This window comes from Eucyclogobius newberryi, unplaced genomic scaffold (assembly GCF_026437365.1).
Source record: "Eucyclogobius newberryi isolate DKJ021-1_F unplaced genomic scaffold, fEucNew1.0.hap1 SCAF_9, whole genome shotgun sequence".
NCBI classification, from domain to species: Eukaryota; Metazoa; Chordata; class Actinopteri; order Gobiiformes; family Gobiidae; genus Eucyclogobius; species Eucyclogobius newberryi.
This window is the reverse complement of record NW_027316532.1, coordinates 38,060,880-38,079,001: the sequence shown is the minus strand read 5'-3', so window position 1 is coordinate 38,079,001 and position 18,122 is coordinate 38,060,880. Positions and strand designations below refer to the sequence as shown.

Sequence of the window (18,122 nt, the reverse complement as noted above, 5' to 3'; positions counted from 1 at the left end):
AGGAATTCTTCTCTCATTCCTCTCTTCTCTAACTATCTGCTCAGGACCCTGTCCAGGCCCAGTCCAATGCCTCAGAGCGTGGAGCAGGTTCTCTGTCAGCACCCTCACTCCACCTCTGCATAGGTGGGGGCCATTTCTCTTAAACAGGTCCTCTCGTTTCTAGAATAGATAGAAGTTCTCAATGTAGTGTAGTCCTCTCGGTGAACACTCTTTGGACAGCCATGTGTTCAGCTGAAGAAGCCGGCTAAACTTGTTTATCCTCCTGTCGATGTTTGGAAGAGGTCCACTTATGAAAGTTTTGGTTTCCATTTTATCAAGCACGTCGAATAACTTCAAGAAGTCTTTTTTCAAAACTTCAGTCTGTTCCCGCCGCATGTCCACTGCACCCACGTGCACAATCAGCTGTTTAGCTCCTCCATGCTTAGCCATAATATTTGGAAGGAGTGACGTTATCTCAGAAACAGTGGCGCTTGGAAAAGAATGTGTGTTTATCTTTTCATGCGTCACGTGACTTATCGCGCCGTCCCCAATTAAACACACACACATTAAACACACACACATTAAACACACGCACATTAAACACACACACATTAAACACACACACATTAAACACACGCACATTAAACACACACACATTAAACACACATGTACATTAAACACACACACATTAAACACACACACATTAAACACACGCACATTAAACACACGCACATTAAACACACACACATTAAACACACACACACATTAAACACACACACATTAAACACACACACATTAAACACACACACACATTAAACACACACACATTAAACACACACACATTAAACACACACACACATTAAACACACACACATTAAACACACACACATTAAACACACACACACATTAAACACACACACATTAAACACACACACATTAAACACACACACATTAAACACACACACATTAAACACACACACACATTAAACACACACACATTAAACACACACACATTAAACACACACACATTAAACACACACACATTAAACACACACACATTAAACACACACACACATTAAACACACACACATTAAACACACACACATTAAACACACACACATTAAACACACACACATTAAACACACACACATTAAACACACACACATTAAACACACACACATTAAACACACACACATTAAACACACACACATTAAACACACACACATTAAACACACACACACATTAAACACACACACATTAAACACACACACATTAAACACACACACACATTAAACACACACACATTAAACACATGTACATTGAACGCACTCGAGTTACTGTTACTAATCTCAATTATTTTGTGATCGGTGAGAGCAATAATAATCATAATTGTAGGGGAAGACCGCAGTAAACATGTGATAATAGTTCTTTTCTCCTGAAACTCACTTGTGTGGCAGGTTTTAGGGCAGACACGACCTCTCTGATGAGGCGGAGCTCTGAGGCCGTGACTCCTCCCACCAGGAACAGGAGCAGAGCCGGGTTATCGCTGGGATGAGGACGACTCACCTGCAAAACACATTCATTTGGTTCATTTATATCTAAAAGAACAAGGCAGCGAAATGACATGAGCAAAATCACTCATGAGCCAGATCATACTGACGTTACCAGGTCAAGTTACAGGTCAGATCTGTGGAGAGGGAGCTCAGGCGACTCCACTAACATTAAACATTCAGTCAAGACATTTGTGAGCAGTAAAACATCTGTAAGAGGTTTAAGGTTGTTAAATACTGAAAAGAAACAGCATAAACAGGACTAAATGGGAATAATCTTGAGCTTTATCAGAACAGATCACATGGAAACATAAAGAACACTACATCACAAAATCATCCACATTGCAATATTGACTAAAACATTCTTTATTTGACAAAAAAATACAGTTTTTCAAAAGTAAACTATAACATTTTAGTTTTTGATTTAGACTTGGTTTTGTTAGTGTGATATACATTTTGACACAATTAGACTGGTAAATAAAACCATAATTAAACAGAACGTATTGTGTCAAATAGTAAGATGACAATATTAGATTTTACCAATAATAATAATAATAATAATCATTTAAAAAAGTAGACTATAGTATACTATAATATTAATCATTGCAATACAAAACATAACAATTGAATATTGCATTTTTCCTCATATTGTGCATATTTAAAAGAAAGTATTATTATTTTGTGTTGAAAAAGAGCATGTTTTATTATCACTGTGGTATCGAGTATCAAACCTACGCCTCAGTATTCGAAATATTAGCCCCATGACAACACTAGACCAGTTTAATTCCATACAGTGGAAAACTCTAGGCACAAAAATAACATCTCGGTGAAGACCCCCCACCACAAACACAGTGCACCTCCATATGTACATTTTCCATATTTCCACCACTTCTATTCTTGCCCCTGGCGTCTCCCTGACTCACAGCGGCGGCTGGACTCCTCTTTTGTCCCGTTTGCCCCGGCATTAGTGGAGCTTACGGCACCTCCGCCACACAACAACGCTCCTGGTGGTGCGACACGTGGCCCCACAACACTGCAGACAGGTGCAGGCCCCAAACCACTCCTCCTCTGCCCTTTTCAGTGTCTCCTCACCTGCCTCCTGCACACTTGGCACCTATGAAACACATGCAACCTCAGCGGCGGGGCGAGCTCTTAGGCGTGATAGGCCCGTGGAGGCGGTAATAGGTGGCGTGTTATTGGCTGCCAAATACGAAGACTGTGAATCTCAAGCAGCAGGGGGTGGGGCCGAGGGGAGAGTGGCTGTACACGTGAAGCGCAGACAGGAAAGCATGGCGAGCGCCAGGCGACAGGTGTTTGTCGTGGCATGATCATAAAGTATGTATTTAGCGCCGTCCTGGGGAGCGTGTGAGGAAACATGCAGAGGAGGGGAAGTGTGGACTGGACCGTAATGTAGGAAATGTATAAATGGTGCATAATTGGGAAAGGACAAAACGCAACTTGAACATTTACAGTTATTTTTAGAGGGGCAAAAATAGTTGGCATTTGCATTTTTAGATGAGAGAGTTTGATGGTTTCATATAATAGATGAATAAAGGCTGATTTAACAGGGGCACAAAAAAGGGTATTTTTAGTCAGTGGGATTGAAAGGAAAGGTAAAAAAAATAAAAATCTTGTTTGATGAACGCAAATAACACCAAGTTGCAGTTAAACACAGACAATGGAACAGTTAAGCGTCACATCTGAGTCATTAAAGGAGTGGAGTCATAATGAGTCAATGATAATGATGTCACCGGACAACTTTAAACACATCTATATTCATTTATTATTATTATTATTATTATTATTAATATTATTATTATTATTATTATATATATTATTTATTAATGCTGATAAACAGAGATGGAGAGATCTGCGTTTTAAGGGATAATCACTGAAGCAAATACATTTCTTACACATACATTACACAATACATTAAGTCAGATGCCCTTCCGGGTGCAAAGCCTCTTGGTAAACTACAAGTTGCACAGCTGCTCACATATGACTTATTTCTATCAATCTTAAATCTTTTTTAAATTTTTTTTTGGTGGATAAAAGTGTGTCTGATGATTCAGTTTTGAGCACCCCCTTGTTGCTGTGTAATCCAGCATTAGTGTGTTTTGTACATGGGAAAATCAAAAGTGATCATTTACTAAAGGAACATCGTCTCTTCTGCTACATTTCCATCAATAGCGAGTTTGAGCACAAGATACAATTATAGGGAGAAATTAGAGTGGAAAGAAACGTTTAGTGGGCTTTTCTTGCATTGGATCTTGGTTTTGTCCACGTCAATGATGGAAATATGAAATGTTAATTGAGGTATATAATCAGACGTGTCAGCAGTGGTTAAGGATATAGGATCTAGTGGGTTGGAAAGTCCTGGCGTTAATCCTATAGAAATATTGTGAAGAAAAAATGCATTACCATGATGGGAACATAAATATGAAATATAAATCACTGAGGCAGAGGCAGAGGCGTGTGTGTAAGAGGAACGTGTTGAAAATGATGTGGATCACAGATAAACGGGGATGAGGAGGCCACACTGGAGCCTCACGTACACATTCAAATAGTAATAGTTTGACTTTTCTAAGGTTTTAGCCACATTTACAGAGATTGGAGCAGGCAAATGAATGCTATATTTTCTCTAAGGATATAACATTATGCTCCTGGCTTGGTCTGAACAAGTTACCAACCTCCAGTTGGTGGACAAACACTTCAGCCACTGAGCCACTGTGAGGAGCACTAGAAAGTCATTTTGTTCCTGTGAGGAAACAATTTGTTCTATGTCAGTGTGCTGCATGTCATTTGCCACAATGCAAGTGCTTCTCACTCATTCAAGGATGAATAATGTGTCTGAAATGGTTACTTTTCAGTCCTGAACAAACATAGCACAAGATCTGGAGACGTGTCGCCGGTCGCTGTAGTGACCACTGCTCCTGACATGCTCCTGACATGCTCCTGACATGCTCCTGACATGCTCCTGACATGCTCCTGACATGCTCCTGACATGTGGCCCATGCACGATGGGTCAAATGCAGAGGACAACGTTACCTATACCAGCACAATAAAATGTATTTTAACCTTATAAACTGATCAAATACATCTTTCTACCTCCATAGATCCCAATATTATAATCGTTTGTACCACAGAGTGATAAGGCACATACTTTGTAAGTGCAGATGTGCACAGATAATGACAGAGGCCTTGTTAAGTTTAAGTGAACTAGTGAAGAGAATATACACCGTCCTCAATATATCATGCTCAGCAAGATGTCCTCTCCACTGGCAGAATAAGTCCACTAATTAGACAGGGTTTCTTTCCTCAGCTTCCTCAGCCCAAGTGTCACTCACTACATAGTTCTTCCTTACTTAACAGACTATTCAGACTAATGTAGCGTCTGGGTGAAAAAAGTCATCTTAACCCTGACAAAAATGCATCTGACACAATGTACTCGTTTTATTTAACATAGATCTCACGTTACATACCAAAACCGACTGGCTTAATCAACGTTAGCCCGAAATGGTAAATTGTTGCTCTTTTAACAGCTACGGGAAGCTAGGGGAGGCTAGGGAAGCTATAGGAAGCTAGGGGAAGCTAGGGGAGGCTAGGGAAGCTATAGGAAGCTAGGGGACGCTAGGGGAAGCTAGGGGAGGCTAGGGAAGCTATAGGAAGCTAGGGGAGGCTAGGGAAGCTATAGGTAGCTAGGGGAGGCTAGGAGAAGCTAGGGGAGGCTAGGGGAGGCTAGGGAAGCTATAGGAAGCTAGGGGACGCTAGGGGAAGCTAGGGGAGGCTAGGGAAGCTATAGGAAGCTAGGGGAGGCTAGGGAAGCTATAGGTAGCTAGGGGAGGCTGGGGAAGCTAGGGGAGGCTAGGGAAGCTATAGGACGCTAGGGGAAGCTAGGGGAGGCTAGGGGAGGCTAGGGAAGCTATAGGAAGCTAGGGGAGGCTAGGGAAGCTAGGGGAGGCTAGGGGAAGAAGCTAGGGGAAGCTAGGGGAGGCTAGGGGAAGCTGCTAGGGGAAGCTAGGGGAAGCTAGGGGAAGCTGCTAGGGGAAGCTAAGGGAAGCTAGGGGAGGCTAGGGGAAGCCAGACATTTTCAAGCATCCACGACTACATCTTTGTGTAATGAGGGAACAATATTATAAAAGTGCTGAACTTAAACCTTTTTACACGTGTGCAGACTCATAAGTAGGTCAAAGCTCTGAAAGTCCAACCCGGAGGTCTGTGTGTTTAAAAATAGCTCTTGTATTTGAGGGTGAACATGCTCTTCAGGCATGTGCAGGTTTATGGGACGTCGGCATTGAAAGTTTGTGAAGCCAGGTTTTTTTTGGCGTGCAAAAAGAGGGCACGATTATACAACAGCGCCGCTCCTCCCTTCTGGGTCAGCAGCAGAGTAAGTACGACCAGATGTGGAAGAATAACATACTGGATCGCAATCTGAGGTGGATATGCATTACCTACAATCTTCTGACCATAACTGTGATTTCACTGCTCAGGCAGCTCTGGCCTGTCACATATTCTGATGCACAAATCTCATTAGAAGAAAAAGACTGGAGAAGCGGCCGCTCAGCCAACATTTAAACCACACAATGTTTTAAGTGGAAAAGCCGAATGAAGCACCTCATTTTCAAATCAAAACGCTGTTACTGGGTTAACACTGAGGCATTAATGGGACCAGGAAAAGAACAGGTTTCCTCCAGAAGGCTTTTCTCTTCCTTTCAGTTCATAATGTCACTGACATTGAAGTCTCAACGCAATTTTAGAACATTTTACAGATCGAAGCGTAGACATGGTACATTTAGCCAATTGTACATTCAAAGCCAATTTGTAATGTGGCTAATTACTAGTGTATTATTATTTGTCTACTTATTTAGCATCTTTTTCAGGGGAGTCCTGGCCTCAAAGGGGAGGAGCCTATTGTACATTACAAAGGCATCTTTGTTTTGCTTGTTTATTACTCATAAATCACATCTTTATAAGTATTGAAATATCTTACTCCTAGAAATAATTCACCTTAAGAGGATTTCTATGGCTTAAGATCAGGGAGTGACGGCTAAAACATGGAGAGTGTAATCAAGATGTACAGCTGTACACACTACACAAAACCAAAAACACAAAAACAGGTTTTACCAGGGGTTTTGACAATAGTTTTCTGGTCCAGTGCACATACACATGCACATGCACATGCACATGCACACGTACACGCACACGCACACGCACATGCACATGCACATGCACATGCACACGCACATGCACATGCACACGTACACGCACATGCACATGCACATGCACATGCACATGCACATGCACATGCACACGCACATGCACACGCACATGCACACGTACACGCACATGCACATGCACATGCACATGCACACGCACATGCACACGCACATGCACATACACACGTACACGCACACGCACATGCACACGCACACGTACACGCACACGCACATGCACATGCACACGCACACGCACATGCACACGCACACGCACATGTACACGCACACGCACACGCACATGCACACACACATGCACACGCACATGCACACGCACATGCACACACACATGCACACGCACATACACATAAACCATAAACAGAGGAGAGTCGCACGTACAGCTCCACAGTCCATCAAACTGAACTGTGTCCTCCTGAGGGGTCCGAGCTCTCCTTGACTGTGGAACTCCTCCAGGTTTTGTAGTTTTTCCTTGCCAAGAAGGAGGGTCTAAGAACATTGTTTAGTCTGTTCTCACTGTCGCACTTCGAGGTAACTGCTGCTGTGATTTTGGCCGTTACAAAAATACATTGAATTGAACAATTTACATTTAATCCAGTGCTAATATTACTTTGAAGTAACTATACATTTACTTCAGTCCATAGTTTGGCTAGTCTACCCATCTCTGTTGATTTTAAATGTTTTGTGGTGGTAATGAGTCACTATTGTCATTGTTTAAGTGATGTGTAATTAGCTCTGAATGTCAACATAACCATTGTTTTCCGCCTGAAAATAGCTCCCAATGGTCCAAACGCATTTTCAGTAATTACAGGCTGCCCTCACCAGCCAGTGCTAACTCACTTCACAAAGCATTTTAGTCTTGAAACGCAGTGAAGGTTAAGATGTGTTTGTAATTTGTGGCTTTTGATTTGAGACTTGCTTGCTATGCTGAATACATATGGAAAACTGTAAGCGTGAAGATGGCTATGGGTTTGGAACACTTCATTTCCTCTTGGGGAAAGGTGTTCTGTGCATTTGACCCATCAAAGTCACTGAGGCTACATGTCAAGAGCAGTGCTCAAGGACCCATTTTATTTGTGCCGGTTTGGGATGAAGGAAACCAGTGAGTCTGGAGGAAACCCACCCAGACACAAGGAGAAACGTGCAAAGTCTAAGCAGAAAGGTCCAGCAGCCCTGGACTCTGCCACCATGATGGTTATTAGTTTATATCAAGCCCCCAGGGAGCAAGATGGCGGCCCATTCAAGTCGATGGGGCGCGCTCACAAGCGCATGTGGCCACTTTAGCCTTTAGCTACAGCTGGTAGTTATGTGGCCCGGAAGTAGCGTCAAGTAACACGGCTCACGTAAGCTAAAGATTTAAGAAAACTGAAGGGTTTTGATTCGGAATAAAGCTAATTACCTGAAAATAGTCAACAATCTCCACAAAATCTGAGCTTTGTGAAAGCTGTAGGTGCCTTATCAGCTGAACATGAGCAGTTTGTTTGACGCTGCGCTCTATGGGAAACATGCTTTCTTGATTGCAGAGGATTTTCTCGCTGCAGCACAAATAGACTGGCCACTGGGGCCGACTCACGACAACTTTGAGTTATCCAGATATTTGAATAGATCCATGGTCTATGTAGGTATGTTATTAAAGTGATAGTGTGAAGATTTTAACTGATGAAACTTACATAAATCTAATACTACTGATGGCCTACAACAACATTTCAGGCAAATACTGGCTGTGAAGTACATGTGACAACAATCTCCAGTATCTTCATATGTCTGGACGTAAGGTGGCAAAACGATGTGTTAGAAACCAAAGTTGAACCTTTTGACCATAACTCCAAAAAGTATGTTTGGCACAAAAACAACACTGCACAGTGAAGCATGGTGGTGGCAGCGTCATGCTACACCCACAGTGAAGCACGGTGGGGCAGCGTCATGCTACACCCACAGTGAAGCACGGTGGGGCAGCGTCATGCTACACCCACAGTGAAGCACGGTGGTGGCAGCGTCATGCTACACCCACAGTGAAGCACGGTGGGGCAGCGTCATGCTACACCCACAGTGAAGCACGGTGGGGGCAGCGTCATGCTACACCCACAGTGAAGCACGGTGGGGGCAGCGTCATGCTACACCCACAGTGAAGCACGGTGGGGCAGCGTCATGCTACACCCACAGTGAAGCACGGTGGGGCAGCGTCATGCTACACCCACAGTGAAGCACGGTGGTGGCAGCGTCATGCTACACCCACAGTGAAGCACGGTGGGGCAGCGTCATGCTACACCCACAGTGAAGCACGGTGGGGCAGCGTCATGCTACACCCACAGTGAAGCACGGTGGTGGCAGCGTCATGCTACACCCACAGTGAAGCACGGTGGGGCAGCGTCATGCTACACCCACAGTGAAGCACGGTGGTGGCAGCGTCATGCTACACCCACAGTGAAGCACGGTGGGGCAGCGTCATGCTACACCCACAGTGAAGCACGGTGGTGGCAGCGTCATGCTACACCCACAGTGAAGCACGGTGGTGGCAGCGTCATGCTACACCCACAGTGAAGCACGGTGGGGCAGCGTCATGCTACACCCACAGTGAAGCACGGTGGGGCAGCGTCATGCTACACCCACAGTGAAGCACGGTGGTGGCAGCGTCATGCTACACCCACAGTGAAGCACGGTGGGGCAGCGTCATGCTACACCCACAGTGAAGCACGGTGGGGCAGCGTCATGCTACACCCACAGTGAAGCACGGTGGGGCAGCGTCATGCTACACCCACAGTGAAGCACGGTGGGGCAGCGTCATGCTACACCCACAGTGAAGCACGGTGGGGGCAGCGTCATGCTACACCCACAGTGAAGCACGGTGGGGCAGCGTCATGCTACACCCACAGTGAAGCACGGTGGGGCAGCGTCATGCTACACCCACAGTGAAGCACGGTGGGGGCAGCGTCATGCTACACCCACAGTGAAGCACGGTGGGGGCAGCGTCATGCTACACCCACAGTGAAGCACGGTGGGGCAGCGTCATGCTACACCCACAGTGAAGCACGGTGGGGCAGCGTCATGCTACACCCACAGTGAAGCACGGTGGTGGCAGCGTCATGCTACACCCACAGTGAAGCACGGTGGGGCAGCGTCATGCTACACCCACAGTGAAGCACGGTGGGGCAGCGTCATGCTACACCCACAGTGAAGCACGGTGGGGCAGCGTCATGCTACATCCACAGTGAAGCACGGTGGGGCAGCGTCATGCTACACCCACAGTGAAGCACGGTGGGGCAGCGTCATGCTACACCCACAGTGAAGCACGGTGGGGGCAGCGTCATGCTACACCCACAGTGAAGCACGGTGGGGCAGCGTCATGCTACACCCACAGTGAAGCACGGTGGTGGCAGCGTCATGCTACACCCACAGTGAAGCACGGTGGGGCAGCGTCATGCTACACCCACAGTGAAGCACGGTGGGGCAGCGTCATGCTACACCCACAGTGAAGCACGGTGGGGCAGCGTCATGCTACACCCACAGTGAAGCACGGTGGGGCAGCGTCATGCTACACCCACAGTGAAGCACGGTGGGGGCAGCGTCATGCTACACCCACAGTGAAGCACGGTGGGGCAGCGTCATGCTACACCCACAGTGAAGCACGGTGGGGCAGAAATTATGAACAGTTCCAAATACCAGTCAATATTGGCACAAAACCTTCAGGCTTCTGCTAGAGAGCTGAAGATGAAGAGGAATTTAAACCAAATGATTTTCATTTTGTATTTTTCTTCCTCCTCCCAAAGGTTATTTCCCCTCCCCCGATGTGATTGTGTCAATAACATTCCAAGTGTTATAATGTGCCATCAGTCTGTAAGCTAGAGAAACATACTAGTTCTATACAATGCAAAATACAGTAGGCAAAGTGTTTTGTAAGACCAACCTTCATGAACATGCTAAATCCGGTCTTGAGCAAGTCTGTGAGGCCCCCAGACATGTGCTCGATGTCCTGGCACTCAGGCCGGTCCGGATGGAAGATTTCCTCCAGGACCTGACGCAAGAATGGAAGATAATTTGCCTAAAACACACAAAAAGAAAGACCGATTTTAGATTTTACACTTTGCTATAATCTATCTGGAAGCAAAACGGCGAGGCTTTGTTTAGCCTTTTGTCGTTTGTCTAAGTGTGGACCGGTGTGAGGGACTTTGTCTAAATGTGGGCTGGTGTGAGGGACTTTGTCTAAATGTGGGCCGGTGTGAGAGACTTTGTCTAAACGTGGGCCGGTGTGAGAGACTTTGTCTAAATGTGGGCCGGTGTGAGAGACTTTGTCTAAATGTGGGCCGGTGTGAGAGACTTTGTCTAAATGTGGGCCGGTGTGAGAGACTTTGTCTAAATGTGGGCCGGTGTGAGAGACTTTGTCTAAATGTGGGCCGGTGTGAGAGACTTTGTCTAAATGTGGGCCGGTGTGAGAGACTTTGTCTAAATGTGGGCCGGTGTGAGAGACTTTGTCTAAATGTGGGCCGGTGTGAGAGACTTTGTCTAAACGTGGGCCGGTGAGAGACTTTGTCTAAATGTGGGCCGGTGTGAGAGACTTTGTCTAAATGTGGGCCGGTGTGAGAGACTTTGTCTAAATGTGGGCCGGTGAGAGGGACTTTGTCTAAATGTGGGCCGGTGTGAGAGACTTTGTCTAAATGTGGGCCGGTGTGAGAGACTTTGTCTAAATGTGGGCCGGTGAGAGACTTTGTCTAAATGTGGGCCGGTGTGAGAGACTTTGTCTAAATGTGGGCCGGTGTGAGAGACTTTGTCTAAATGTGGGCCGGTGTGAGAGACTTTGTCTAAATGTGGGCCGGTGTGAGAGACTTTGTCTAAACGTGGGCCGGTGAGAGACTTTGTCTAAATGTGGGCCGGTGTGAGAGACTTTGTCTAAATGTGGGCCGGTGTGAGAGACTTTGTCTAAATGTGGGCCGGTGAGAGACTTTGTCTAAATGTGGGCCGGTGTGAGAGACTTTGTCTAAATGTGGGCCGGTGTGAGAGACTTTGTCTAAATGTGGGCCGGTGTGAGAGACTTTGTCTAAATGTGGGCCGGTGAGAGACTTTGTCTAAATGTGGGCCGGTGTGAGAGACTTTGTCTAAATGTGGGCCGGTGTGAGAGACTTTGTCTGAACGTGCTGCAGGTGCAGTTGTCACGGTTACATACAGCGAGCAGTATTGATGAATATAATGGCTGGTGCATTGTGGGAATAAACCCTGGGATCATGGGCACAGGAGCCTGCGTCTGTTACTGGCCTTAGAGGACTCAAAGTGAAGTGTTCAATATAAAGATCGACCGGAGCATTCTGTCGTAGTGTCACTGGGCAAGACACTTCCCCCGCTGTGTTTATGTCTGACTGTAGTGCGTGTGTGTGAGACTGAGGCTGGACTAACTCACGTTCTAATGGACGATGGACGATGAACACAAGATGAAAACAAACACACAAAGACACAGGGAGTGAAAAAACAATGTGTCACCAAAAAGTTAATGTTTCCATTTGATTAAAGTCCAATGTTATCTCAGTCCCAGGCAGTTGGTTCCGTTCTTCCACATCCATTTCCTTGTAATATATATATATATTTTTTAAGCTGCAATCTTTTTCCCATTGTTGGAGTTTTACATCACAGATACATCATTTTAAAATAAATGTCGATGCTGATGAGAGTCAGCAGTGCCTTAATAATCTCAGCACAATATTGATTAATCGCTCGGTCCACAAACCCCCCAAAATAAACAAAAGCAAAAGATCTAGACAATCATAAGAAATAACCATGTTTATACTCAAATAATGCTTTAATGTCTGTGTGTTTCGTAATAATTGCCCATTCACTACACACCATTTTACTGAAATAACCTTGCCCTCCTGATGCACATGAATTCATTTATTCAGTTCATGAGTTTTGCAAGTCCTTATTGAGTGGAGAACCTTGAAAGTAAATAGTTCACTTCAAAGCGTCGACATTGAAGCGTTTATTGCGAGCGAGCGGACAAGAATTCAACAGAGATATTTTCCACTGGGAGTTACGTTAGATATCTCTGGACAATAAACAGCAGATAAGATTTGGCAGAGTTTGAATGGAGTCTTCAGAATCACGAGACAGAAATAGAAAAGCTTGAATCCGTTTTTAGATTCAACAGAATAGTCAAGGTCCTGCAGAAGAATGTAGACTGCATATTTGTACACGCACATGAGGAGCATGATGGAAACACAATGGTTTAGGAGTATTTGTTATTCTGCATAAAGTCAAATCCCCAATTGTAATCATTTGGGCACATTTTGGACACTGTTTAAAAATGGTATAAATCCATTAAGTTAAAATGGACGAAGGAAAACTGTACATCTCAAATAGTAAGAATATAATAGACTGTTTTGGACCAAGGAGTTTTGAGAAACATGAAAATGGATGAAACAAAGTCACATTAAATCCATTTCCAAATCGGTAAGATACGTTCACGATGTATTGACCTCATTCTTAAAACAAACAATTCTCAAAAGAGTCGATTGTTTGGGCGTCTCCACCGACACCGGAAGCTCATAGCATGAACAGAAGACATTAGCATTGAATCGCTCACTCACTACATTACACACACTCACTACATGACATACACTCACTACATTACACACACTCACTACATGACATACACTCGCTACATGACATACACTCACTACATCACATACACTCACTACATTACACACACTCACTACATTACATACACTCACTACATCACATACACTCACTACATTACATACACTCGCTACATCACATACACTCACTACATCACATACACTCACTACATCACATACACTCACTACATCACATACACTCACTACATCACATACACTCACTACATCACATACACTCACTACATCACATACACTCACTACATTACATACACTCACTACATCACATACACTCACTACATCACATACACTCACTACATTACATACACTCACTACATCACATACACTCACTACATCACATACACTCACTACATCACATACACTCACTACATTACATACACTCACTACATGACATACACTCACTACATTACATACACTCACTACATCACATACTCACTACATCACATACACTCACTACATGACATACACTCACTACATTACATACACTCACTACATGACATACACTCACTACATTACATACACTCACTACATCACATACACTCACTACATGACATACACTCACTACATTACATACATTCACTACATTACATACACTCACTACATCACATACACTCACTACATTACATACACTCACTACATTACATACTCACTACATCACATACACTCACTACATGACATACACTCACTACATTACATACATTCACTACATGACATACACTCACTACATTACATACACTCACTACATTACATACTCACTACATCACATACACTCACTACATTACATACTCACTACATCACATACACTCACTACATGACATACACTCACTACATTACATACACTCACTACATTACATACACTCACTACATGACATACACTCACTACATTACATACACTCACTACATTACATACACTCACTACATTACATACTCACTACATCACATACACTCACTACATCACATACACTCACTACATTACATACACTCACTACATCACATACACTCACTACATCACATACACTCACTACATGACATACACTCACTACATTACACACACTCACTACATGACATACACTCACTACATCACATACACTCACTACATTACATACATACACTACATCACATACACTCACTACATGACATACACTCACTACATCACATACACTCACTACATCACATACACTCACTACATTACATACACTCGCTACATGACATACACTCACTACATCACATACACTCACTACATCACATACACACACTACATGACATAACTACACACACCTCTGGATAAACAATGACAAATACAGGTTCATGTTCCTGTGTTTCAGAACAGCAGCTCTAAATATGGAGCGTGTCAGAGTGTTAATAGACCAGTCCTACACGAGTCCACGCGAGGCCGCATCAGAACCAGGGGAAACCTCGTCTGCTCCATTTACAGAGTAAACACGGGGTTTTTAGCACAAGCACTTGGACCAGTGACTTTCAGGGCCAAATGCAGGTAAACAAATGAATGACTCACAGTCATTTGTGGTTAAAATGACGAGCACACGTAATAAATAATTCTAAAGGTCTAAACAAAATCCTACCTACGAAGGCACTGCAATTTCAACATCGCTTATCCACTTCAGGCCCAAAGCAGCGCTGTTAAAAACAACACCCACACTGTAAAAACAATATTAAAATCAGACATTTTATAACCAGGTCCACATTTGAATACAATAATACTTTTGACAGATTAATTTGAATAAGTTTGTGTGTAATGTTCCTGCAAAAGAATAACAAGTGCTGGAAAATACATTCTTGCATCTCATTTGCACTTTCAGATCCAAAACAGACTAACAACACTTTTATGAACATCGGTTACATCGTTTTTAATTACACACTTATTCCGGCTTTTTGTTTTCAAACCTGTTCTTTTTCTTTAGTGCATTTCAATTGTATTCATATATTTATATATTTTTAACAGAAGAATGAATGATCAGATACTTTTTTACATATTTAACATGGCCCTTGTCACTCTTATGCAACACAAGATCTTTTCTGAATAAAAGAGACTTTATTGCGTTTAGGGAAACAATAAATCCTTCTGGACAATGAGCTGCTTCAGTCTTTGACAGTGATTTACACAAAATACACATAAGACATGAGCAGCAAAAACATCCCGTCTCTGTCTGAACAGAATGCAGTGGTCAGGTGGTTGCCTGGTCAACTCCAGGAAAACAAGGCACAAGGAATTCAATGTGAACACTCTAAGGAACAATAGAGCATATTCTTCATGTATATTCATGAAATTAACTTTCCACAGAACTTTAGGGACTAAATCTCAGCACCTTTATGTTCTGGAGAGGAACAAACTGAGAACTGGAGACAAAGAGAGTGATGGCACAGCAGTGACATGGAGGGCAAGTATTTGTTTAATGTCAAGGGCATTTTGCAAGTCATTGATAAATGTATTTGTTTGTTGGATCAATCTTATGATAGTGTAACTATTACACTGTATCATTATTAAAATAATATGTCTTAATATTGTGAATAAAGGGAATGGAAATGTCCCTGTGTATTCACTTTGAACATGTTTATGTGGGGAACATGGGCCTAAAAATAAATACATCATAAAGTATTCTTGATTAGTTTAATCAACATCTTTTATAAAACCTGTTCCATAACGAGTAAGAATTTAGAGCACAAACGGTAATAAACTTTAACAAATGCTGCATCAACCAGAAGATCAGAAAAAAACAAAAGAAATAAAATGAGCTCGACAAAAGTCCAGATGACGACAAAGTAACATGTTTCTACACTCGACAAAACGAACATGATTTTAACTCTCTTCACTCACACATGTACTTGTACAGTTACCGCAGTTACCAGTTACCACAGTTACCACAGTTACCACAGTTACCACAGTTACCACAGTTACCACAGTTGCCGCAGTTACCGCAGTTACCAGTTACCACAGTTACCACAGTTACCGCAGTTACCGCAGTTACCAGTTACCACAGTTACCACAGTTACCGCAGTTACCGCAGTTGCCGCAGTTACCGCAGTTACCACAGTTACCGCAGTTACCGCAGTTACCGCAGTTGCCGCAGTTACCGCAGTTGCCGCAGTTACCGCAGTTACCAGTTACCGCAGTTACCACAGTTACCGCAGTTACCGCAGTTACCGCAGTTACCAGTTACCACAGTTACCGCAGTTACCGCAGTTACCAGTTACCAGTTACCACAGTTACCACAGTTACCGCAGTTACCGCAGTTGCCGCAGTTACCAGTTACCGCAGTTACCAGTTACCACAGTTACCGCAGTTACCGCAGTTGCCGCAGTTACCGCAGTTACCAGTTACCACAGTTACCACAGTTACCGCAGTTACCGCAGTTACCAGTTACCACAGTTACCGCAGTTACCGCAGTTACCAGTTACCACAGTTACCACAGTTACCGCAGTTACCAGTTACCACAGTTACCACAGTTACCGCAGTTACCGCAGTTACCGCAGTTACCAGTTACCACAGTTACCGCAGTTACCGCAGTTACCAGTTACCACAGTTACCGCAGTTACCGCAGTTGCCGCAGTTACCGCAGTTACCAGTTACCACAGTTACCACAGTTACCGCAGTTACCGCAGTTACCGCAGTTACCGCAGTTACCACAGTTACCGCAGTTACCGCAGTTGCCGCAGTTGCCGCAGTTGCCGCAGTTGCCGCAGTTGCCGCAGTTACCGCAGTTACCAGTTACCACAGTTACCACAGTTACCGCAGTTACCGCAGTTGCCGCAGTTGCCGCAGTTACCGCAGTTGCCGCAGTTACCGCAGTTACCGCAGTTACCAGTTACCACAGTTACCGCAGTTACCGCAGTTGCCGCAGTTACCAGTTACCACAGTTACCGCAGTTACCAGTTACCACAGTTACCACAGTTACCGCAGTTACCGCAGTTACCGCAGTTACCGCAGTTACCAGTTACCACAGTTACCGCAGTTACCTGAACGATTACCAGTTACCACAGTTACCGCAGTTACCGCAGTTGCCGCAGTTGCCGCAGTTACCAGTTACCACAGTTACCGCAGTTACCGCAGTTACCGCAGTTGCCGCAGTTGCCGCAGTTGCCGCAGTTGCCGCAGTTACCGCAGTTACCAGTTACCACAGTTACCGCAGTTACCGCAGTTACCGCAGTTGCCGCAGTTGCCGCAGTTACCGCAGTTGCCGCAGTTACCACAGTTACCGCAGTTACCGCAGTTGCCGCAGTTACCAGTTACCACAGTTACCGCAGTTACCAGTTACCACAGTTACCACAGTTACCGCAGTTGCCGCAGTTACCGCAGTTACCGCAGTTACCGCAGTTACCGCAGTTACCAGTTACCACAGTTACCGCAGTTACCTGAACGATTACCAGTTACCACAGTTACCGCAGTTACCGCAGTTGCCGCAGTTACCGCAGTTACCGCAGTTACCGCAGTTGCCGCAGTTACCGCAGTTACCGCAGTTGCCGCAGTTGCCGCAGTTGCCGCAGTTGCCGCAGTTGCCGCAGTTGCCGCAGTTACCGCAGTTACCGCAGTTACCGCAGTTACCAGTTACCACAGTTACCGCAGTTACCTGAACGATTACCAGTTACCACAGTTACCACAGTTACCGCAGTTACCGCAGTTACCGCAGTTACCGCAGTTACCGCAGTTACCGCAGTTACCACAGTTACCGGAACGATTACCAGTTACCACAGTTACCGCAGTTACCGGA

At 44.5% G+C, this 18,122-nt stretch overlaps 1 protein-coding gene across 1 annotated transcript in view; it reads right to left on the bottom strand.

The window, feature by feature from the left end:
* The window catches only part of scfd2 (sec1 family domain containing 2), a 220,171-nt gene that overhangs the window by 20,728 nt on the left and 181,321 nt on the right, over positions 1 to 18,122 (bottom strand). Inside the window, exons 7-8 of the mRNA XM_072439422.1 lie at positions 10,665 to 10,799; positions 1,426 to 1,545 (exon numbers count right to left, since the gene is read on the bottom strand). Of these exons, the coding sequence (XP_072295523.1) occupies positions 1,426 to 1,545; positions 10,665 to 10,799 (255 nt within the window). The remainder of the gene's footprint in view (positions 1 to 1,425; positions 1,546 to 10,664; positions 10,800 to 18,122) is intronic.